The 18,255-nt window shown below is 42.1% G+C and overlaps 1 protein-coding gene across 5 annotated transcripts in view; it reads right to left on the minus strand.

The window, feature by feature from the left end:
• The window catches only part of DENND4A (DENN domain containing 4A), a 140,566-nt gene that overhangs the window by 8,964 nt on the left and 113,347 nt on the right, over positions 1 to 18,255 (minus strand). For all 5 annotated transcript variants that reach the window (XM_075006407.1, XM_075006409.1, XM_075006408.1 and 2 more), the window contains 5 exons: positions 15,613 to 15,777; positions 9,859 to 10,949; positions 7,810 to 8,026; positions 2,985 to 3,079; positions 62 to 237 (listed from right to left, as the gene is read on the minus strand). In XM_075006407.1, coding sequence (XP_074862508.1) covers positions 62 to 237; positions 2,985 to 3,079; positions 7,810 to 8,026; positions 9,859 to 10,949; positions 15,613 to 15,777 — 1,744 coding nt within the window. The remainder of the gene's footprint in view (positions 1 to 61; positions 238 to 2,984; positions 3,080 to 7,809; positions 8,027 to 9,858; positions 10,950 to 15,612; positions 15,778 to 18,255) is intronic.

The following is an 18,255-nucleotide window of genomic DNA, read 5'->3' on the forward strand; positions in this document are numbered from 1 at the left end:
TTAAAAAATCAGAAAATTTGAACACAAAAAACCTTGAGCAAGAAATCACATAACAAATTACCGCCCAGGTCGCCGCAGATCTCGGATTTCAATACTCAAAAAGGGCAGAAATAAGTTGCCACAGAAGGGACATGTGGTATTGAGATTTGAATCATCTGCAGTCCATCCTGCCATGATTTCTTCATCGTGAACCAGGCAGTCACAAGTTCGGCATCGCGAACAGCTGGAGATGAGTACCTGCATATAGTATTTAAATATAAGTAATTCTGTAGGGACTTAGAACTTCTTTGCTCTTTGTTACAAAGAAAGTGCATAGGACAGAACAGACCTTAAAAGGCCATAATATTCACACGTAGCTGCCCATAAGCTTAGTTCATGAGTGTGTATTTCGGCAACTAAAATTAACATAATTGCCTAACTTTAAACATTCAAGAATGAACATTTTGACCTGCATTTATTTCAGTACAGTAGAATGCCAACACACGCACATTCAAGTTGCATGAATCTTGAGGTAATACAACTATGAGTGGCAGGGAGCTGGCACCTGGCTCCAGGCTGCCCTTCACTCAGAGGAGTTGCAAAACTGACCAGTGCAGCAGCCCTAGGTCAGTTTCCCAGCTCCTGTCAGAGGCATGCTTCCAGGAACCAGACAGAAGCCAGCTCCCTGCCACTAACAGGAGCGGGGCAACTGATTAGCGAACTGACCAGGGCTGCTGTGCTGGCCAGTTTCCCCACTCCTGTCAGCGGCAGCAGCCACAGCCTGATTCTTGGCTGCTGCCCCTGACAGGAGCAACAGCCTGACTCTCACCATCCCCAACAGGAGTGGTTTCCCTGCTCCTGTCAGGGATGGTTAGAATCAGGCTATTGCCCCCGACAGGAGTGGGAAGGCTGCCACCCCTGACAGGAGGAGGGAAACTGCTCCTGTTGGGGACAGCAAGAGTCAGGCTGCTGCTCCTGACAGGAGCAGTTTCCCCACCCCTGTCAGGGACAGCAGCCGCTCTTGTCGGGGCAGCGGCCGAGAGTCAGGCTCTTGGCTGCCACCACTGACAGGAGTGGGGAAACTGATCAGAGCAGCAGCCCTGATCAGTTTCCTGCTTCCTGTGAGTGGCAGGGACCTTAAGCCTGGGTACCAGCACCATGCTGCTCACAGGACACAGGACCCAGCGCTGCTCCCCTGAGTAATGTGAAATTTGACTTATGTGGGGTTGCGCAGGAACACAACCTCCATGCAAGTTGGGGTGTCTACTGTACATCAATATGAAGTTTCAATTCAAAGTACATTGGCGTTCAGTTGATGCTTCCATGAACCCATTAATGTGATATAATGAAAAGAAGCAAATCAAGAAATCAACAATGTATCTCAGAGGAATTTAACCCCCGCAAGAATAAGTTTGTGCAGACTCTGATCTACAGTAATGTAAATAGTTTAGAAGTGGATATAAACAGAACAGGGATTTAATTAACTTGTATATGCAGTGTATAAATACATGCAGCTGAATTTCTTGGCCTCCCTTCTTACTAGACTACCAGAATAGTTCAAACCTTACAATCACTGATGTATCTAGAATAATAATGTGGCCCTTGTTATCCATTTACTAACGTGACTTGTAAGTTGTCTAAGCCTAAAAGTAGAATTTGTCAAGCAAAACCAAACGAAAACCCAAACTGCCTAATAGTTGACAAATTATTTTTAATTAACAAAATAAATAACTGCTTGGATTTAAGCCCTCTCCTGCAATGAAGGCTAGTATGTAGGAACTAAAACATAATTGACTAAAGAAAAGTAACTAGTCTGTTTTCATTGTCAAAATTCAGTAAAATGCAGAAAGAATATCAAAAGCATTAGAGATAAAAATAAAAAAAGCAGCTTAAATACTCTTTTAGCATTAATAAAAAGCAGTTACTTATCTCAGATAACTTCAGTTACTGTAAGTGATTATTAGCCACTCTAGGTGTGTGCACCCCAACTGTGTAAACCTGGAACATTTTGGCCAGTGGGGGGTGGGTGCAGGGGAGCTGCACATACTTATTCCTGAAGCAGACTTAATTACCACTCAATTCCTTCACTAACACAGGAAGCCAAGTAAGGGTTTCATATCAGTGGAGAAGGAAGGTGGGTAGGTTGCAAGATCTGCATAGACTAAAACTCACAAAGCACTCCAGTTATTATGGGAGTAATAATGTTTCTCTTTGCACATCTGTCCACAAAGATTGTATAGTAAGTGAATGACTAGCCGTTACCTTTCAGAGAGGGGGGTGACAGGAATCCTAGCTAAACAACTACTTCAGGACAGCCCTGCCAATCAGATCTGGAAAGTGCCACAATGAGTTGTGTTTGGCGAATATGTGAATACATTTCCAAGTAGTCATCCTACCGTTCTGAGAAACAGAGTCTCCTCAAAAGCAAGCTACAGATGTCACCTGAGCCCCAGAAAAGCACGGAGGTGTGAATGAGTAGGAAATCTTAGACAATCTGGGGGGCAGGTGGCAAGTAATTACCATGGGAAGTGAGAAGGAAATGAATGACTGTTGGGGCAACTTTGCTTTCATACTCCCCTGAGCCTGACAATAAGTGCAACAGGCACTGCTGTCTAAAAATGTTTCCAGGCACACGTGCATAGGGCATATACATCCACAACAGAATTTGATCTAAGTGGACAAAGACTCAAGGAAGAAACTAAAATTACACAGTTAGTATTTTTTAAAAAAAGGATAATTTTTAGATTGACAAGAGCTGTTTAAGATATTTTACTGTTGCTTTTGGAGGCTCAAATCCCATGGCAATTACCTTCTTTAGGATCCTTTGAAAATACGAATCTTTATTCTAAATGAAGGAACTGTGAGAACATCAAGAGATTTTTAGAGCAGGATTTCAAGCTTTGTTATTAAAAACATTTATTTTGTCTTTATTTGGTATATGTCTAAAAATACACATGTAAAGTTGCTATTCTAATTAATATGCGATAGCAAGACACATACGATACCTCCATAGCATAGTTCTGAAAAACACTGGTGCTGCTTGTGCTGCAGGAAGAGATCATCTCTGACTTGTCAGGCAAGGGAAACTTTGAAAGGGACCCTATCAATTGATGACAAGAAAATAAAATAAAGTACTCATCATTACAGAATATTAATTGTAATATAATCAACATTTGTATGTTTAGGGAGCTATAAAAGGTCAGTTGTTATGCTGGAGATGTCTTTGAACAGAATAAGCTGCTAACACAGGGCCCAGAGATAGCTGTGAGCTGCCAAGCATGAAAATCCAGTAGATGTAGATTCTGTAAAAGGAATAAGCTAACAGCTAGAGACAGGTTTTAGTGAAGCAATTCATGTGGTTCCTTCAAGAATCAAAGCTCTGGTGGGATGAAAGATGCTGCTACAGAATAAGCTAGACAGAAGTGTCATTACAGATGGGAAAGTAAAGTAAAAGGAGGTTAAAATCTCTCGCTCTATCAAACAAAAAAGGCCACCCTGATAAGTTTTAAGAGATAACTTGACAATTACTAATGGCAGTGTACATGTGCTGTATCTGCATTTGCACACACACAGCCAAGTGGTAGAAAGGGAAAAATGTTTTATTGTTTGGGTCCAAATGAAGTTTCTTTCAATTTCTTACTAAAAAGTCAAGTGTGGTCACCCCCAATACAACCCAAACCCCGAAGAGTAACCTGTGAAGTCTTCACCTCTCCCAGCCTTGGTATGTCTGTCATCCATGCAAAGACCCCAAACAAACAGTTATGGCACTCAACTCCTTACCCTCTTAAACAAGAAATTAATACCCGATATAAACCCAATGCCCTTCTCAGTGCCCTCACTGCCCCATATTTTCACACCACCACTCCAGAAACACTCCCCACTCCAGCAGCAGAAATGACCTCTGTACCCCACGTCCATTCCTGGGAAGGCAGCAGCAGAGCTCCATGAAATATATTTGAAGCTCCCTACTGTCTGCTGTCCGGAGACAAACAGATATATCTCATCAGAAGAGTTTAATTGAATGGAATTTGTTTTTTGTAGGTGGCACTAAATGACTTGGTCTGCATCAGACAGTCTGTGCCACAGGAGAACCCAGCTCTCCTGATTTCCAGTCCCTACTTTCCTAACTAAACCAGGCTTCCTCTCTGTCTGATTATAATTAAAATGGTGTACTTTGTCATGACATTATGCAGAAAATTTGTGATAAAGAAAAACCAACCATACATTCTCCCCTGAAGATTAGAGATGATTCATTAAAATGCCTGTCTTATTCTCTACATGGAAAAAGATGGTTATCTGCCTCTGGTAACTGTTATTTTTTGAGATGTGTTGCGTATGTCCTTCCCCATAGGTGCGTGCATGCTCTGTGTGCATGACTGGCAGGTTTTTCCTTAGTGACAACTGTCATGTCAGCTGTGGAGCTCCCTGAAGTAGTTAATTCACGTCGGAGTATGTAGAACACTGCTGCCCCATCACTCCTTTGGTTTCTTCTTCTGGACTACTCCAACAGAGGGGAGGTGGGTGGGATTTGGAACAGACATGAACAACACATCTCAAAGAATAGCAGTTACAAGAGGTCGATAACCATCGTTTCATATTCAAGTGATTGCTCATGTCCCTTCCAATACGTGCCTCACCAGCAGTCTCCTTAGAGGAGGGATCAGAATTCACCTGCTTGCTGGCAGCAGGACTACCTAGCCAAAGTCCACGGCATCTCTGGCCTGCTAGATGGTGTAGTGGGATGCAAAGGTATGAATGGACATCATGTGGATACCCTATGTCTTCTTGTCTTGTCCTAGCAGTCACTCAATAACGAGTAGGATGTCTTCATGTTACCCCCTTATTTTTGAGTCTGTGGATGGCTGATCAGTCCAAATCTGGACCTGCATTTCTCATCACAGAAGGGGCAGGTGTTGGTAGCTGCTGGAGGGGCATACGGCAGTTTTTTGTCACTCTTTTCTTCTTCTCTGCCTCTCCTTGTTTACACTGCAGTGGAACCTCTCAAATTGTGCCACCCTCACAGATGACTGCTCTCCTCTCGGGATGGTCCTGGGCAAGACTCTCACAAGTATCAACACTTGGTGCCCTGTGTACGTCCTGCATAGGAACCTGTGCAAGGAATGCCGCCAAGGATATGGAGCAGGCCATCAAGGGCGGGGCTGTAATCTTGGCCAAACCACAGCAGATCCTGATGCAGGATGTAATCTATGGTGATAGGCACTGGGCCAAGATGGGGAAGCTTGTCATTATCTCTGCTATTGTACTAAGGAGCTAAAGAACAGAAAAGGTGACATTTCTTGTTGATCCCTGTCATAAAGAGATTCACGTGAGGACAACTCCACCTGTGGAAGATGCAGAGATATCTGTTCTGACTGACTCCTTGTGGGTGTTGGATGAATGAGGGTGTTTTATGTCCCTGTTAGGTGTAATGACTGAAGGTGGATGTCTTGAAACATGCAGAAGTCCCCTACTTGGTATAGAGGAGAGGAGCAATCACTACACTGTCTGTTTATATAACAGCAGCCTCTAAGGTGTCATTGCAGCAATGTTGTCTGTCAGGACCAAGACACACTGACTCTGCAGTTGGGTCTGGAACATCTGACAAGTGAGGCAGATGGCGCTCAGCACTCTGATGTTGATGTGCAGCAAAAATTCTGACTGAGCACATAGCCCTAATGTTCAGAGGGTGCCATCCTGTCTCTGACATGTCCATGGCTGAAGAAAGCTTGGGCTGGGGTTTGCTAAAAGCCATCTGGGGCTGCAAGCTCCAGTTCAGCAATCCAAGGAGTGCAGCCTGGTGACCCTTACAGTCCATTGCTGGGAGCTTCACGATGAAGGTACTAGCTATTGCTGCATCAGGGGTCAAGGACAAAGAGGGCCTTGGGTCAGGTCCCTCTCTTATTTCCAGCTCCCTGGAGGTTTACCTAGGCATGACCACTGGGGTCGTGGCAGTCTCTGGTGGGGGCAGAGCATGGTTTTGTGTGATGGGGTCTTAGTGCTGAGTCTGGTTCCCTTTTTGCAGGCAAGTCCACCTCCTCTTTTGGAGTTTGTCACTGGTCAGATGTGGCAAAGGGCGGGGCATGGATACCACATATGTGCCCCCAGAAGTCTGCCCCTGAGCCCGGTAGTAAGTCCAAGGCCAAAAGGGTCACTGGGCAGGCACTTGCCACTGCTGTGGTCAGGACAGCATCAATTGCGGCATGTCCCACAAGCTATGGTACTGAGAGCGGTGCTAGTCAAAATTGGTATCAACTGTGTCTGGTGGCTGACAATTCCTCACCTAAGTCCAATGAGTAGTCTGAGTCTGCCCATGGTGGAACAGAGGCTGACAGTGCTGGCAACCAGTAATGTAATGAAGGGAATCCGTGCGCATTGTCATGGGCTTGCCCCAGTGCTGGACTACCAGCACCATTGAGGTGCCATGAAGATCACTGGGGACTGCATCGCCAGGGATGATGGTGCTGAGGTTGATGCCGGTACTTCAGTCAGCATCTGTGCCCTTACCTGCTGCCCTGGGAAGTGCACTGTCATGGAAATAAGATCTCTACCAGCCTCTAAGGTGTCAGGTGTGGGGGGGGGGTGTCAACTCCACCTCCTCATGGGCAGTGAGTCCACCAGCAATGGACTCGATAAGCCCTGTGGTCAGGCCACTGTTGAAGATGCCAGGATTTGCAGCCCTGAGACTTAGAAGGTACCTTGACAGGTCATTTTGTGGACACTTGTCAGGTGACTAGCCTCTGTCTGTTTTCTTTTTATTGTCTGGCACCAGGGAATGAGAATGGTGCTGCATGCCTGAACCTGCTTGGTGAGGCAGGGAACAGCACTCGTGCTGTCTTGCGGCATCTTTCTTTGGTGCCAAGTGGTCCTGCACCAAGGCCAGTGCACTGCTCACTGTTCCTGCTGGTGCCAATTCCAGCAGTAGTTGGGGTAAAGTGCTGCATTCATTAGCAGAAGATATAAGCCGCAGTCATATTCTCTCTTTGTCCCAGGCATAAAGCTCTTACAGACAGGACATTTATCTATCTGATGACCCCGTCCCAGGCACTTGAGGCATGAAGAGTGTGGATCACGCCCAGGCATAAGCTTTCTGCACCTCTTACAGGACTTGAACCCCTGAGACTGCAGCTAGCCCCAGTCAGGGGAACTGGAAACTTGGGGAAGACCCCCCGGAAGCTAACTAAATCTAAGTACAGCTCCAAATATAGAATATAGTTCTATGTTCAAGTATGGATACCACTAACAAGTGCTTGCAAAGAGCACTAAGAAGCTCCAGTGAGCGTCTCCAGCAGTAAGAAAGAGCTGACTGGGCAATTATTATTAAGATGAAACAATCAGCAAAGCGAGAAACAATAAAATGAGCTACCAAACAATAAACCTTACCTAAGACATTTGCGCTTTTTGGCTCTTTTTTATACATGTACACCCCGCCGCCCAATAATATAACCTGCAGTTGTCTCTCAGCCATTGAAGATACTGCAACCATATAAGGTCAACTCCAGGAATCAATCAGGTTCAAGAAAACAATTATTATTTGTACTCCCCAGTCATGGATCAGTTCCCTATTGCACTAGGTGCTGTGCAAACATGTAACAAAAATATGGTCCCTTTCCTAAGGAGCTGCAGTAAGAACATGCATGGTTCGGGACGTATATGCAGTGAGTAGTAGTTTGAATAAATTTGCTGCCCCTCACAAAAAAGGCTAACATGTTTACTGTGATCCTAAATTATGAACTAAAATTATGAAGAGGCGCCAAAGCTTTCAACACTACAGTTTCGAGCAAGGGATTACAAATTTAATGAAAAAATACATATGTATAGAAAATGTCTTACCACAGTGATAGAATTGCTTGGATGCGCCATCGTGAGAAGATGAACTTTCTAGGCTTGTCCTACTTTGATCAATCCCTTTATTTATTGAGGTGTCATTGTTCTCTGGGGGAGAAGAAATACCTTCAAAGTCATTGCAGATATCTTCATCAGTTAGAGAGGTAGATTCTGAATCCAGGACTCCAAGAGATGATACACTTGCACGGTCTGAATTTTGATCCTACAAAGAAACAGTGATATTGTTATTTTCTATGCTCAGACAGTTAAAGGCAAACGAAACATGTTTAAAATATTTTTTAATAAATAGTTCAGCTAAGATTTCTATATATAAAAACAAAGATTATTTATTCAGTATTTAGTAGATCTCAATGGGCTTCTTTTAATGAAAAAAAATCCTTAGGTTGGATCCCCAGCAGCTGACTGTCTACATTGGCATTTCCACTCTTGCTATGATCGATGTAAGTTGAACTAATGGGCGCACTGGTGGGAATTCCAATAAAATTCTGATGTAGACACAGCTTCAAATCATCTAATTAAAGAACAGAGCATGAATTCCATTTTTCAAATAACTCTGGAACTATTTTTCTTCAAATTCTTGCTGTTCATTTTAAGACAGAAGTATCTGTTAAACTGACATATTCAAAATATTTGCTACATAAAAATATATTTGCTACATCATTTAGACTATTTGAAAAAGCATTTTCCCAGGCACACAGTATTTAAGGACAATTACATAACAAGTAAAGGGCTTAGTAGTTGTAATACTGTATATACATGAGATGTACATTTCAACGATAATTTACATTTATCTGAGAATTTCGTGATTCTTGATTTCATTTTCTTCCCTAAAGATCAAAAATCTTTTCCATGAGTAACCACAATCCTGCTCCACAAAGACACTTACTAAATAAAAGCTGCACATATTATAGGTTTATACTAGTTGCATGCATTTCGTTCCCAAGGATCATTATCAACACATTATACTACAGAGGAAAAATATCTGCTGTGAGCAATAATTACTAAGAATTTTTCTGCATATGAGGTGGCTAATCCTACTGAAAATGCTCAAGAATCCCCTATTGTTTTCTTCACATTATAGTCCCCCTCATATGCAAAGCAACTCCCTTAAAGACACCATCTTTTTGGCACCTGAATGAATCAGGTGCCTTTCCAAACCCATCAATATTTTGTTTTAATTGACAAGAGTTATCCAATTTGCTCCCTTTCCAGGATGCAGCATGCAATCTTAATCGCACCCCAGACACTTCTTGAACAGGAAATGAGAAATTAGTAGTGCTAATACTACAGTTACTTGAATACACACTGACTCCGCAGCTTTTATTGACTTTGTCAGAATTTCTGGAACCTTCAATTGCTTTAAAAATGTCAATCACCGCATATAATTGAATAATGGTCTGATCCATCACAGTCAATCAGGTTCTGGCAAATCCCATTTCATCATTCATGGATAGGGCCCTACCAAATTCACGGCCACAAAAAAGCAGACTGTGAAACCTGGTCTCCTCACATGAAATCTGGTGTTTTGTACACTTTTACCTTATAGGAAAGAGATTTCATGGGGGAGACCAGTGTTTCTTGAATTCAGGATCCTTACTCAAAAGGAAATTGCAGGGACATTGCAGTATTGCCACCCATACATCTGCACTGCCTTCACAGCTGTGTGGTCAGAGAGCAGCAGCGCAGAAGTAAGGGTAACAGTATCACAAACCTCATTACAAAAAACTTTCCAACCCACACCACTCCTTTTTGGGTCAGAATCACTACAATTACAACAGTGTGAAACTTCAGATTTAAATAGCTGAAATAAAAAAATTAAGATTCAAAAAATCCTATGACAGTGAAATTGACTAAAATGCACTGTGAATTTAGTAGGTCCCAAATCTGATGTGGTGCATATACTCTGCCTTGATGCTCATCTGCCAGCTAGCCTTTTTTGCTACACAAGGCTCAGTGTTTCCGCTCTACCAAGTTAAGTCCTTTCTTCATAGAAACCTTTATTAGAAAAATTTCAAAGGAATTGTGAAAGTTTACCTTTGAGGATGCAGCATATGTAGTAAACTTTGTATACCACTTGCTAGCTTTCTCTGCAACCCCTTTCCCAGCAGAAAACACACTGCTTTTCAGAACATCAAATGTAGGTGTTAAAAGTGTATCTAAGTTGAATGAAGGTGGTGACACGAGACTCAATGCACCAGCCATATCCTGCGATTGTTCCCTTGTTGGGCTGTTTGGATTGTAAGTGGGAGAAGACCAAAGCCTGTCCCTTGTCCTTTCTTCATTTTTTATATGGTAACTTTTGGATTTGGTAAGGCTCACTGGCCTAGGAGAGTTTGGGGGAAGGCTGGATCTTCTGCACGGCTGGGTGATGGTTGGACTCTTCTTACTAACATTCTTCTCATCGTATATTTTTTGCAAGTCAATGCTCGGTGCACGGCTTGCCAAGGGGCTACTCATATTGTTCATGTACATCTCTATTTCTTCAGCTAAATCACGCCTTGCAGATGGTGTTGAAATGCTTTTGGCATCGTCTTCATCATCTTCTTTCTGTTGCTCTGTCTCAGCAACCAGGAGTGAAAGGGGATCAAATCCAGTTTCCACGTCTGTTTTTTCAATTGGTTTTATCAGCAAGCTGCTATTACGTTGCAGCCTCTTAGACTTTTCATTAGATAGCTTTACTGTTTTAGCTATGTCAGGTTCAGCATCTAAGTCTTCTAAATCAAAGATAACAGGAGACTCTGTTTTATCTGCAAAACTGCCATAGAAAGGTGCATCTTCATCACTAGATTCCCTCTCCAGACTCTCTCTCTTAGATCCTAAAGATGATTTCCTGATGTCAAGACTATTTGGCCTTATGCTCTTCTGAAATGCATTAGACAATATTTTTGCATCAGCTCCCAATTTTTCAACAAGGTCTCGATGGCTCGTATTCTGATTAATTCTATTGATCACAAGCCCCATCAGGGCATCACCACTCAGATTACGGCTCCTGCTTCCCCATCCCATCTCTTTTAGGTCAGATTCCACAGCACTTTTATGTCTCTTTCGCAAGGTTTTGCTTGGAATAACTTCTGCTTCATTGGTATCCTCAAAGGCAGATGTGAACAGCAGCCCTGCTAGGCTTTCTGAAAAAAAGAAATGAATTACTTTACTTTTGACAAATAACAAGAAATAAGAAAGTCCAAAATAGGAAAAAAAACCTAGAATGTAAAATTGCTTCATTTTGCAAACTGGTTAAAATATCAGCTTGTGGAGTTCATTACACAGCATGCCAATTAGGTGTGGGTTGGCTTGACTGCACAGAGAAAACACGCACAGCCCTTAAAATGCTCAGCTGTCTAGACAAATTGAGGAAAAGCCTGCACATTACTGGGTACACCCTTGCGGTGGTCAGCTTCTTTTTGCCATTGTGTGGGCTTCCCCAACTTGGCAGTAAAGGCTCTTTCAGGTATAGTGTAGCTATGGCCTCCCTTCTAACAACAATCCCTCCCCTCTCAGTCAGGGGACTAGGAGGAAGGAAGCAAATTCATGGATTGGCTAGTGTGGTACTTGATTATTAATACAGCTAAATGCATATGGCTGTGTGACTCGTAGCCCAAAAGACCTAATGTGATCTTAGGATGTGTTAATAGGGGAAGCAGAGAGGACTTTTCCCCTGTATTTGGCAATGGCCTGACTGCTCTTAGAAAACTGGGTTATTTTCCAGTGCCCACAGTTTAAAATAATGTTGATGAAATGGAGAACCATAGGACATTAGGGTAGGAAGAGACCTCAGAATGCCATCTAGTCCAATTCCATGCTCAAAGCAGGACCAACACCAATCATATCATTCCAGCCAGGGCTTCCTCAAGCTTGGCTTTAAAAACCTCTGAGTTTGGAGCTTCCACCGCCTCTGGCAATCCATTCCAGCGCTTCACCACCCTGCTAGTGAAATTGCTTTTCCTACTATTCAACCTAGACCACTGTGACCTGAGACCACTGCTCTGTGTTCTGCCATGTGCCACCATTAAGAACAGCCTGATTCCATCTCTTTCAGACCCCGCCTTCAAGCAATTGACAGTTGCTATCTACCCTGCCTCCATCCTTTCCTGCAAACTAAGTCCAGTTCCCTCAGCCTCTCTTCATAACACATACGCCCCAGCCCCTCAAATAATTTTCGTGGACTCTTTCTTTAGTTTCCCAGATTCTCCTTCCCTTTTTTCCAAGCATCTGGAACCTGTCCTAATCATAGTATGGTTTCAAAGATAATGCCCAAAGGCCCTGCAATCACATCAGCCACTCTTGGATACAGAGACTTGGATACGGCCCCATGGATTTGTACATATCCAGATCTTCTAAACAGTCCCTAACCTGTTGTTTCACTGAGGGCTGCTCTCCTCCATCCCATGTTGTTCTACCAAATGCAGCAGCTTGGGAGCTGACCTTGTCCGTGAAGACAGAGGCAAACAAATTTCAGCATTTTCCACATCATCTGTACTAGGTTGCCTTTCCCATTCAGTAGGGGACCTACACCTTTTCCAACCTCCTCGTTGTTGCCAACATACCAGTAGAAACCCTTCTTGTTACTCTTCACACACCTTGCTAGCTGCAACTCAAAGCACACTTTGGGCACCCCTCCATGCTTCAGCAACATTTTTACCTTCCTCCTTAGTTGTTGTCCAAAATTCCCCTTCTTGTAAGCTTCCTTTTTCTGTTTAAGTTCACAGAAGATTTCTTTGTTCAGCCAAGCTAGTCACCTGCCATATTTGCTACTTTTTCTGCATTATGGGATAGTCTGTTCCTGCTTCCTCAATAAAGCTTCTTTAAAATGCAGTCAGCTCTCCTGAACTCCTTTCCCCCTATATTAGCCTCCCAGGGAATCCTGTCCATCAGCTCCCTGTGGCAGTCAACATCCGCTTTTCTCAAGTCATGAGACTATATTCTGCTGCTCTCCTTTCTCCCTTTTGCCATGATCGTGAATTCAATCATAACATGGCCACTGCTGCTCCGGATGCCATCTACTTCTCCTTCTCCTTCCAATTCTTCCATGTTTGTGAGCAGCCTGTAAAGAAGAGCATGACCCTCTTGGTTCCTCCAACACGTGCACCAGGAAGTTGTCCTCAACACTCTCCAGAAACTTCCTGGATCACCTGTGCACTGCTGTATTGCTGTTCCATTAGATGTTAGAGTGATTGAAGTTGCCCAGGAGATCCAGGGCCTGTGATCTGGAAAGTTCTGTTCACCATCCAAAGAAAGCCTCATCTATCCCAGCTTCCTGGTCTGATGGTCTATAGCAGATGCCATCACAGCATAACTCTTAATGTTCTCACCTCTAATCTTAACCAAAGACTCATTCTTTTCTCAAGTTTCATACTGGAACTCTGAGCAATCATACTGCCCTCTTTCATACAGTACAACTCTTCACCTTTTCTCCCCCACCTGACCTTCGGAAACAATTTATACCCATCCATGACACTGCTCCAATAATGTGTTATCCAAGCATGTCTCTCATACTGAAATCACATAGTTCCTTGAGTGTTCCACCACTTCCATTTCTTCCTCTGTTTCCCTGGCTTCTTGCGTTCAGTGTACAGGCACCTAAGATAACTAGCCAACTGCCCTACTTTCTCAGTATGAACCAGAAGTCTTCTTGTGTTGCACTCTCCTCATGTTTCCTCCCAGTATCACAATTAGCTCAAGACTTAGGTCTTCAACCTACTAACCTACTTTAAAGCCCTCCTTGAGAAGGATCAGAGAAGAACAATGAGAATCATTAAAGGATCAGAAAATATGTCACAGGGATAGACTCACAGACCTCAATGTATTTTGCTTCACAAAGAGAAGGTCAAAGGCTTAACAGTATCTACATAGGAAACCCATAGGCTCTTCAATCTAGCAATGAGAATGTATAACACAATCCAATGGCTTAAAGTTGAAACCTGGCCAATGCAGACTGGAAAAAAGGCATGAATTCTTAAAGATTTACGAAGGAGTGTAATGGAGTCTCTTTCACATTTTTTAAATCAAACTGGATATTCTTCTGAAAGATCTAGGATTTTTTGCGTGGTGGGTGGGGTGGAGTTCTATGGGCTGTGTTATACAGGAGGTCATTCCAGATTATTACAATATTCACCACTTCTGATCTTGGATGGTACGAAGGAGAGAAAAGAAGAGCTCTCCCTCTGACTTTTAGCAGGAGTAGGAAAGGAAGGAGTTCTCACCAGCAGAACACACTTTGCTCTCGAACCTATGGGTATCAATATACCATAAAAGAGGTAGAAATCTGAACTGAAAGAGAGGCTCATAAAATGCTTTTTAATAATAAAAAAGCAGCATCAGTTATAGTTCCTCTAAGTCACAGAGTCCACAGATATTCTAAAAGCAGTAGCAAGAATTTCAGACTCATAAAATTAGACTCCCAATTTACAGAAATGGTCACTCACTAAAAAGAGGTTTGATAATTGGGGTCAACAAACAGAACCATTTCTGAGGGCAAAAAACACATTTTCTAATGAGATTAACTAGAGCCAAAGAAAGAAGTCTGAATGTTAGAGCAGAGCAGACTCCTTAGTTTTGTCACTGCATTAGAAACCACAGAGCTGAAAACATGACATATCACACTATTTCAACCATAACCAACAGTGTTAGAAATAATTATACCAACATTATTAAGGGCTTGTAAAAACAGTTGGAAGCTTCATTTAATTATAGTTGTTAAACACCTCTACTTTGTCCCGAAGGAACTTGATACTTGCAAGAGGTCACAGTGAGCGACAGAAGAAAATGCCATTTGCAGAACGGTAACAGAGAGAAAGCTGTGCTAGTCTATATACTATCAAAACAAAAAAAGCAGTCCAATAGCACTTTAAAGACTAACCAAATAATTTATTAGGTGACAAGCTTTTGTGCGATAGACCCACTTCTTCAGACCATAGCCATACCAGAACAGACTTGATATTTCAGGCACAGAGAACTTCTGTGCCTTAAGTATTGAGTCTGTTCTGGTATGGCTATGGTCTGAAGAACTGGGTCTGTTCCACGAAGGTACCTCACCTAATAAATTATTTGGTTAGTCTTTAAAGTGCTACTGGACTGCTTTTCTGTTTTGCCATTTGTAGAGTTTTAGGTGTTTGGGAGCACACGCAAAACATGAACAGAAAAAAATCAAAAAAAGAAAATTCTGGAAATCCAACTGCAATACTCACAAAGTTGTATCCTTAACACAAGTACTTACAGATGAGAGACCGAACCTAACTCCCACTGATGTTTCTGAAAAGACTTTCATTTACTTAATACGCCATTGCATAACTCTCTCCACCCCCACATCCCTCCCCCTTATTGTTTTTTGACCAAAAGCAACGGAGGCTGCAGAGTTGCTAATATGATGCAGGACAAGAGTTCAGGTACAGCACTTTTACTTTTCAGACTAATGAAAAATATATGCATCATGACAGTAACACAGGTGATGTGTGCACAAAAGACACCTATGTCCAAACCCAAAGCAGTACTATTACAGCTTGGATAGTGTAAAATGTTGTACAAGTCAGCTGCTGTAATAGCGGCCAGCAACTTTGGTGGCTGGTGGAGGTTGGTGGGGGGAGAGAGACAAAAAATCCCATACCAGTGCAAATAAACATAAGAAAAAAGAGAATTGTTTAGCGCCAATACTTTTCTCCTTGTCACCATAGTGGTGCATATAAAAATTAGAAGCTAGCGGAGTAGCAGCTCCATGAGAAATAATGCATGTTTTAACCTGATTAAAAATACCGATCATCATTAAATAAAGGTGAAGTATACCTACTAACTCACCAGTGCAGACTTCCCCAGCTACGCTCTCAGCATTATCAATGGTACCATTGAGTCGTACTATGTTAGAAGTAGCTTTTGCTGCTTGAATTGAAGTATTACTTGAATTTTGATAATTTAGCTTGGGAAGACAGTCACCACTCCCTTTTGCACTCTCTGCTTCAGACACTGTGTGCATAAGAGAATACATGCAAAACTTCCTTAGGACTGAGGTAACTCTTAGAACAAGTTTCAAATTTCATCATAAACAGAGAACTATTTTATGGCATCAGTTAAGTAACTGAATGATAGCATGTGATGACATTGACCAATTATATCAAAAGTAAGCAAAGATGTTTTCTGTTGAGATGTCCTGTGACATTATTAAAGAATGGCTAAGTGATTGTTAAATGATACATTTCTAGAAGAGCTCAGTAGAAAAAACGCCATTTAAATACAATTTGTAATCCTCAAGACTGCAACAAGGAATGACATTATGATACTGCTCGGAGAAACTCTATTGCTTGTATTATGAAAGAGGTCAGACTAGATCAATGGTTCTTCAAGCTGTATGGTCTGTGACCCCATTTTAATGGCATCAGCAGAGCTGCTTAAACTTGTCATGTTTGTTATCAGAAGGGATTGCAGAGCTATCAAGTCTGAGAACCCCTGGGCTAGGTATCAGAATGGTCACTTTTGGCCTTAATATCTATGAATAATATGAAATGAGACTTTCTAGTGACCACCAATAGTCTCTCTTTTTCTTAATAAAATTTTATAAAATTTTCTACGCATGTAGCTGTTCTTCTTAAAGAATAAATATTTCACACATTAGATCTTACAACAGCAATAATATTTTAATGTGAAATTGACTAAACTCACAGGCACATATTTTAAGGCTGCAGTATTACTTGTTTCATCTAACTTGGAACCAATTAGTTTAAATTAAGCATTACTTAATAGTAGAAAACTCATTTTATTTCAAGGAAAACAAATATGTTCCAACACTTCCTCATAGTGCAACAACTGGAAAACACCTGTTAACCTAGGCCATCAGATAATTCAATGCACATTTCCAATAAAGACAGTAATCAATGTATTTGTCCAAAATATGTCTGATTGTAAGAGCATTAAGCCCTGATTTTCAGAACTGATGGGCACCTACAACCCAACATGAAGTCAAAAGGGAGCTAAAACGGTTTAACCACCACTAAAAAGGCATGTCTACAACACAAATTAAGGTGCAAGCTTGGTATACATAGGCATACCCACACTAGCTTTAATCTCAGTAGCGAGGATAGAAACAGTAGTGAAAATGCAGTGGCATTCTCGTCAGCACAGGCTAGTCAGCCATCAACTGGGAATTTTGGCTGCTTCTGAGCTCCAGTTGAGGTTGTGTCCAGAAGGGACGAGGCCTGGAGTGGAAGAGGCAAGGCTGAGAGGCTAGCTTCCCACAGCTGGCACTTAAGGCTCCACCACAGGCCTCTGAAAAATCCATATCCCAGCGTATTACAGTTAAGTCAAACTAACCCCTGGTCCAGAAACTGCTGGGTTGACAGAAGACTTCTTCCATCAACCCTGTTACCTCTTCTGAGGAGGTGGACTAACTAAAGCTATGGGAAAACAACTCCCATTGCTGTACTCTGTGCCCATACTGAAGGGCTATAAGCAGAGCAGCTATTCCATGTAGCATTTCCTCTGAACACAAAGCTTAAGAACATACATAATTCTGCAGTACAATACACAAGCCTTGTATGTTTTAGAACCAATTTTCCAAAAAGAAGTATCATCATTAAATGCACAGAGCGGCAACTGCACATCTAACCAAACACTCACGAGCGCTTGCACGCAGCTGAGCATTTTCAACGAGTAGCACCTACAAGTGCAAAACATTTTCAGCAAAGCTAGTGGGGAAATTATGTTTCTAAAACTAATGTAGGAGATGGACATCAGGTGACCCATCCTGACTGTGCTTTTTCATATCTGGCATTTTTGGATATTTTTTTCTTCTGAAATTCAATCTTAATTTAGAATTTCCTGGATGACTAATACTTTGGTTTTTAAAACCACAACTCTCTTAATTTTTTTCTGTTAGATAACTGATACCCTCCCTTTAACTTAATTTCAGCCTAATATTTTTCTTTAAGACAACGTTAAGAACAATTTATTTCAAGACCTCTTCCTTCCTTTGGACCTACACAGCCCCAGGTCCTGCGAATGATCAGCGGAAGAAAGTCCTTGAGTTCAGGCCTTGAGCACTTTCTAGGAGATTTAAGATGGCAATAAGAAAGCATCTTGTGACTGAGGATCTCTGAAATCCTCTCCTTGGAATCCTCTCTGCGTCTGGAGGACACACAAAAAAGGAGTAGGATGTCCTTGTTTATAGATAAGTGGGTGATTCTCTAGAGCTTGCAAATTGGACAGGTACCTCTACAGAGATTATAAAAGTACACATGAACTTTTGCAAAACATGAAATTTCTGTTGTTTACAGGCCCCTTGCAAGCTCTGCAAGAAATCCTGTGAAATTTATTTCTGACTTGACATTTGCTGCTTAGGAATCATGAAGCCTTTATTTGTGAGCTATCTAAACAGCACAGGGCACTGACGGAAGCATGTAGCAGACCATTATGCGCTGTCCAAAGCAAGCCAACGTGATGTACAGAACA

This window comes from Carettochelys insculpta, chromosome 12, assembly GCF_033958435.1.
Source record: "Carettochelys insculpta isolate YL-2023 chromosome 12, ASM3395843v1, whole genome shotgun sequence".
NCBI classification, from domain to species: domain Eukaryota; kingdom Metazoa; phylum Chordata; order Testudines; family Carettochelyidae; genus Carettochelys; species Carettochelys insculpta.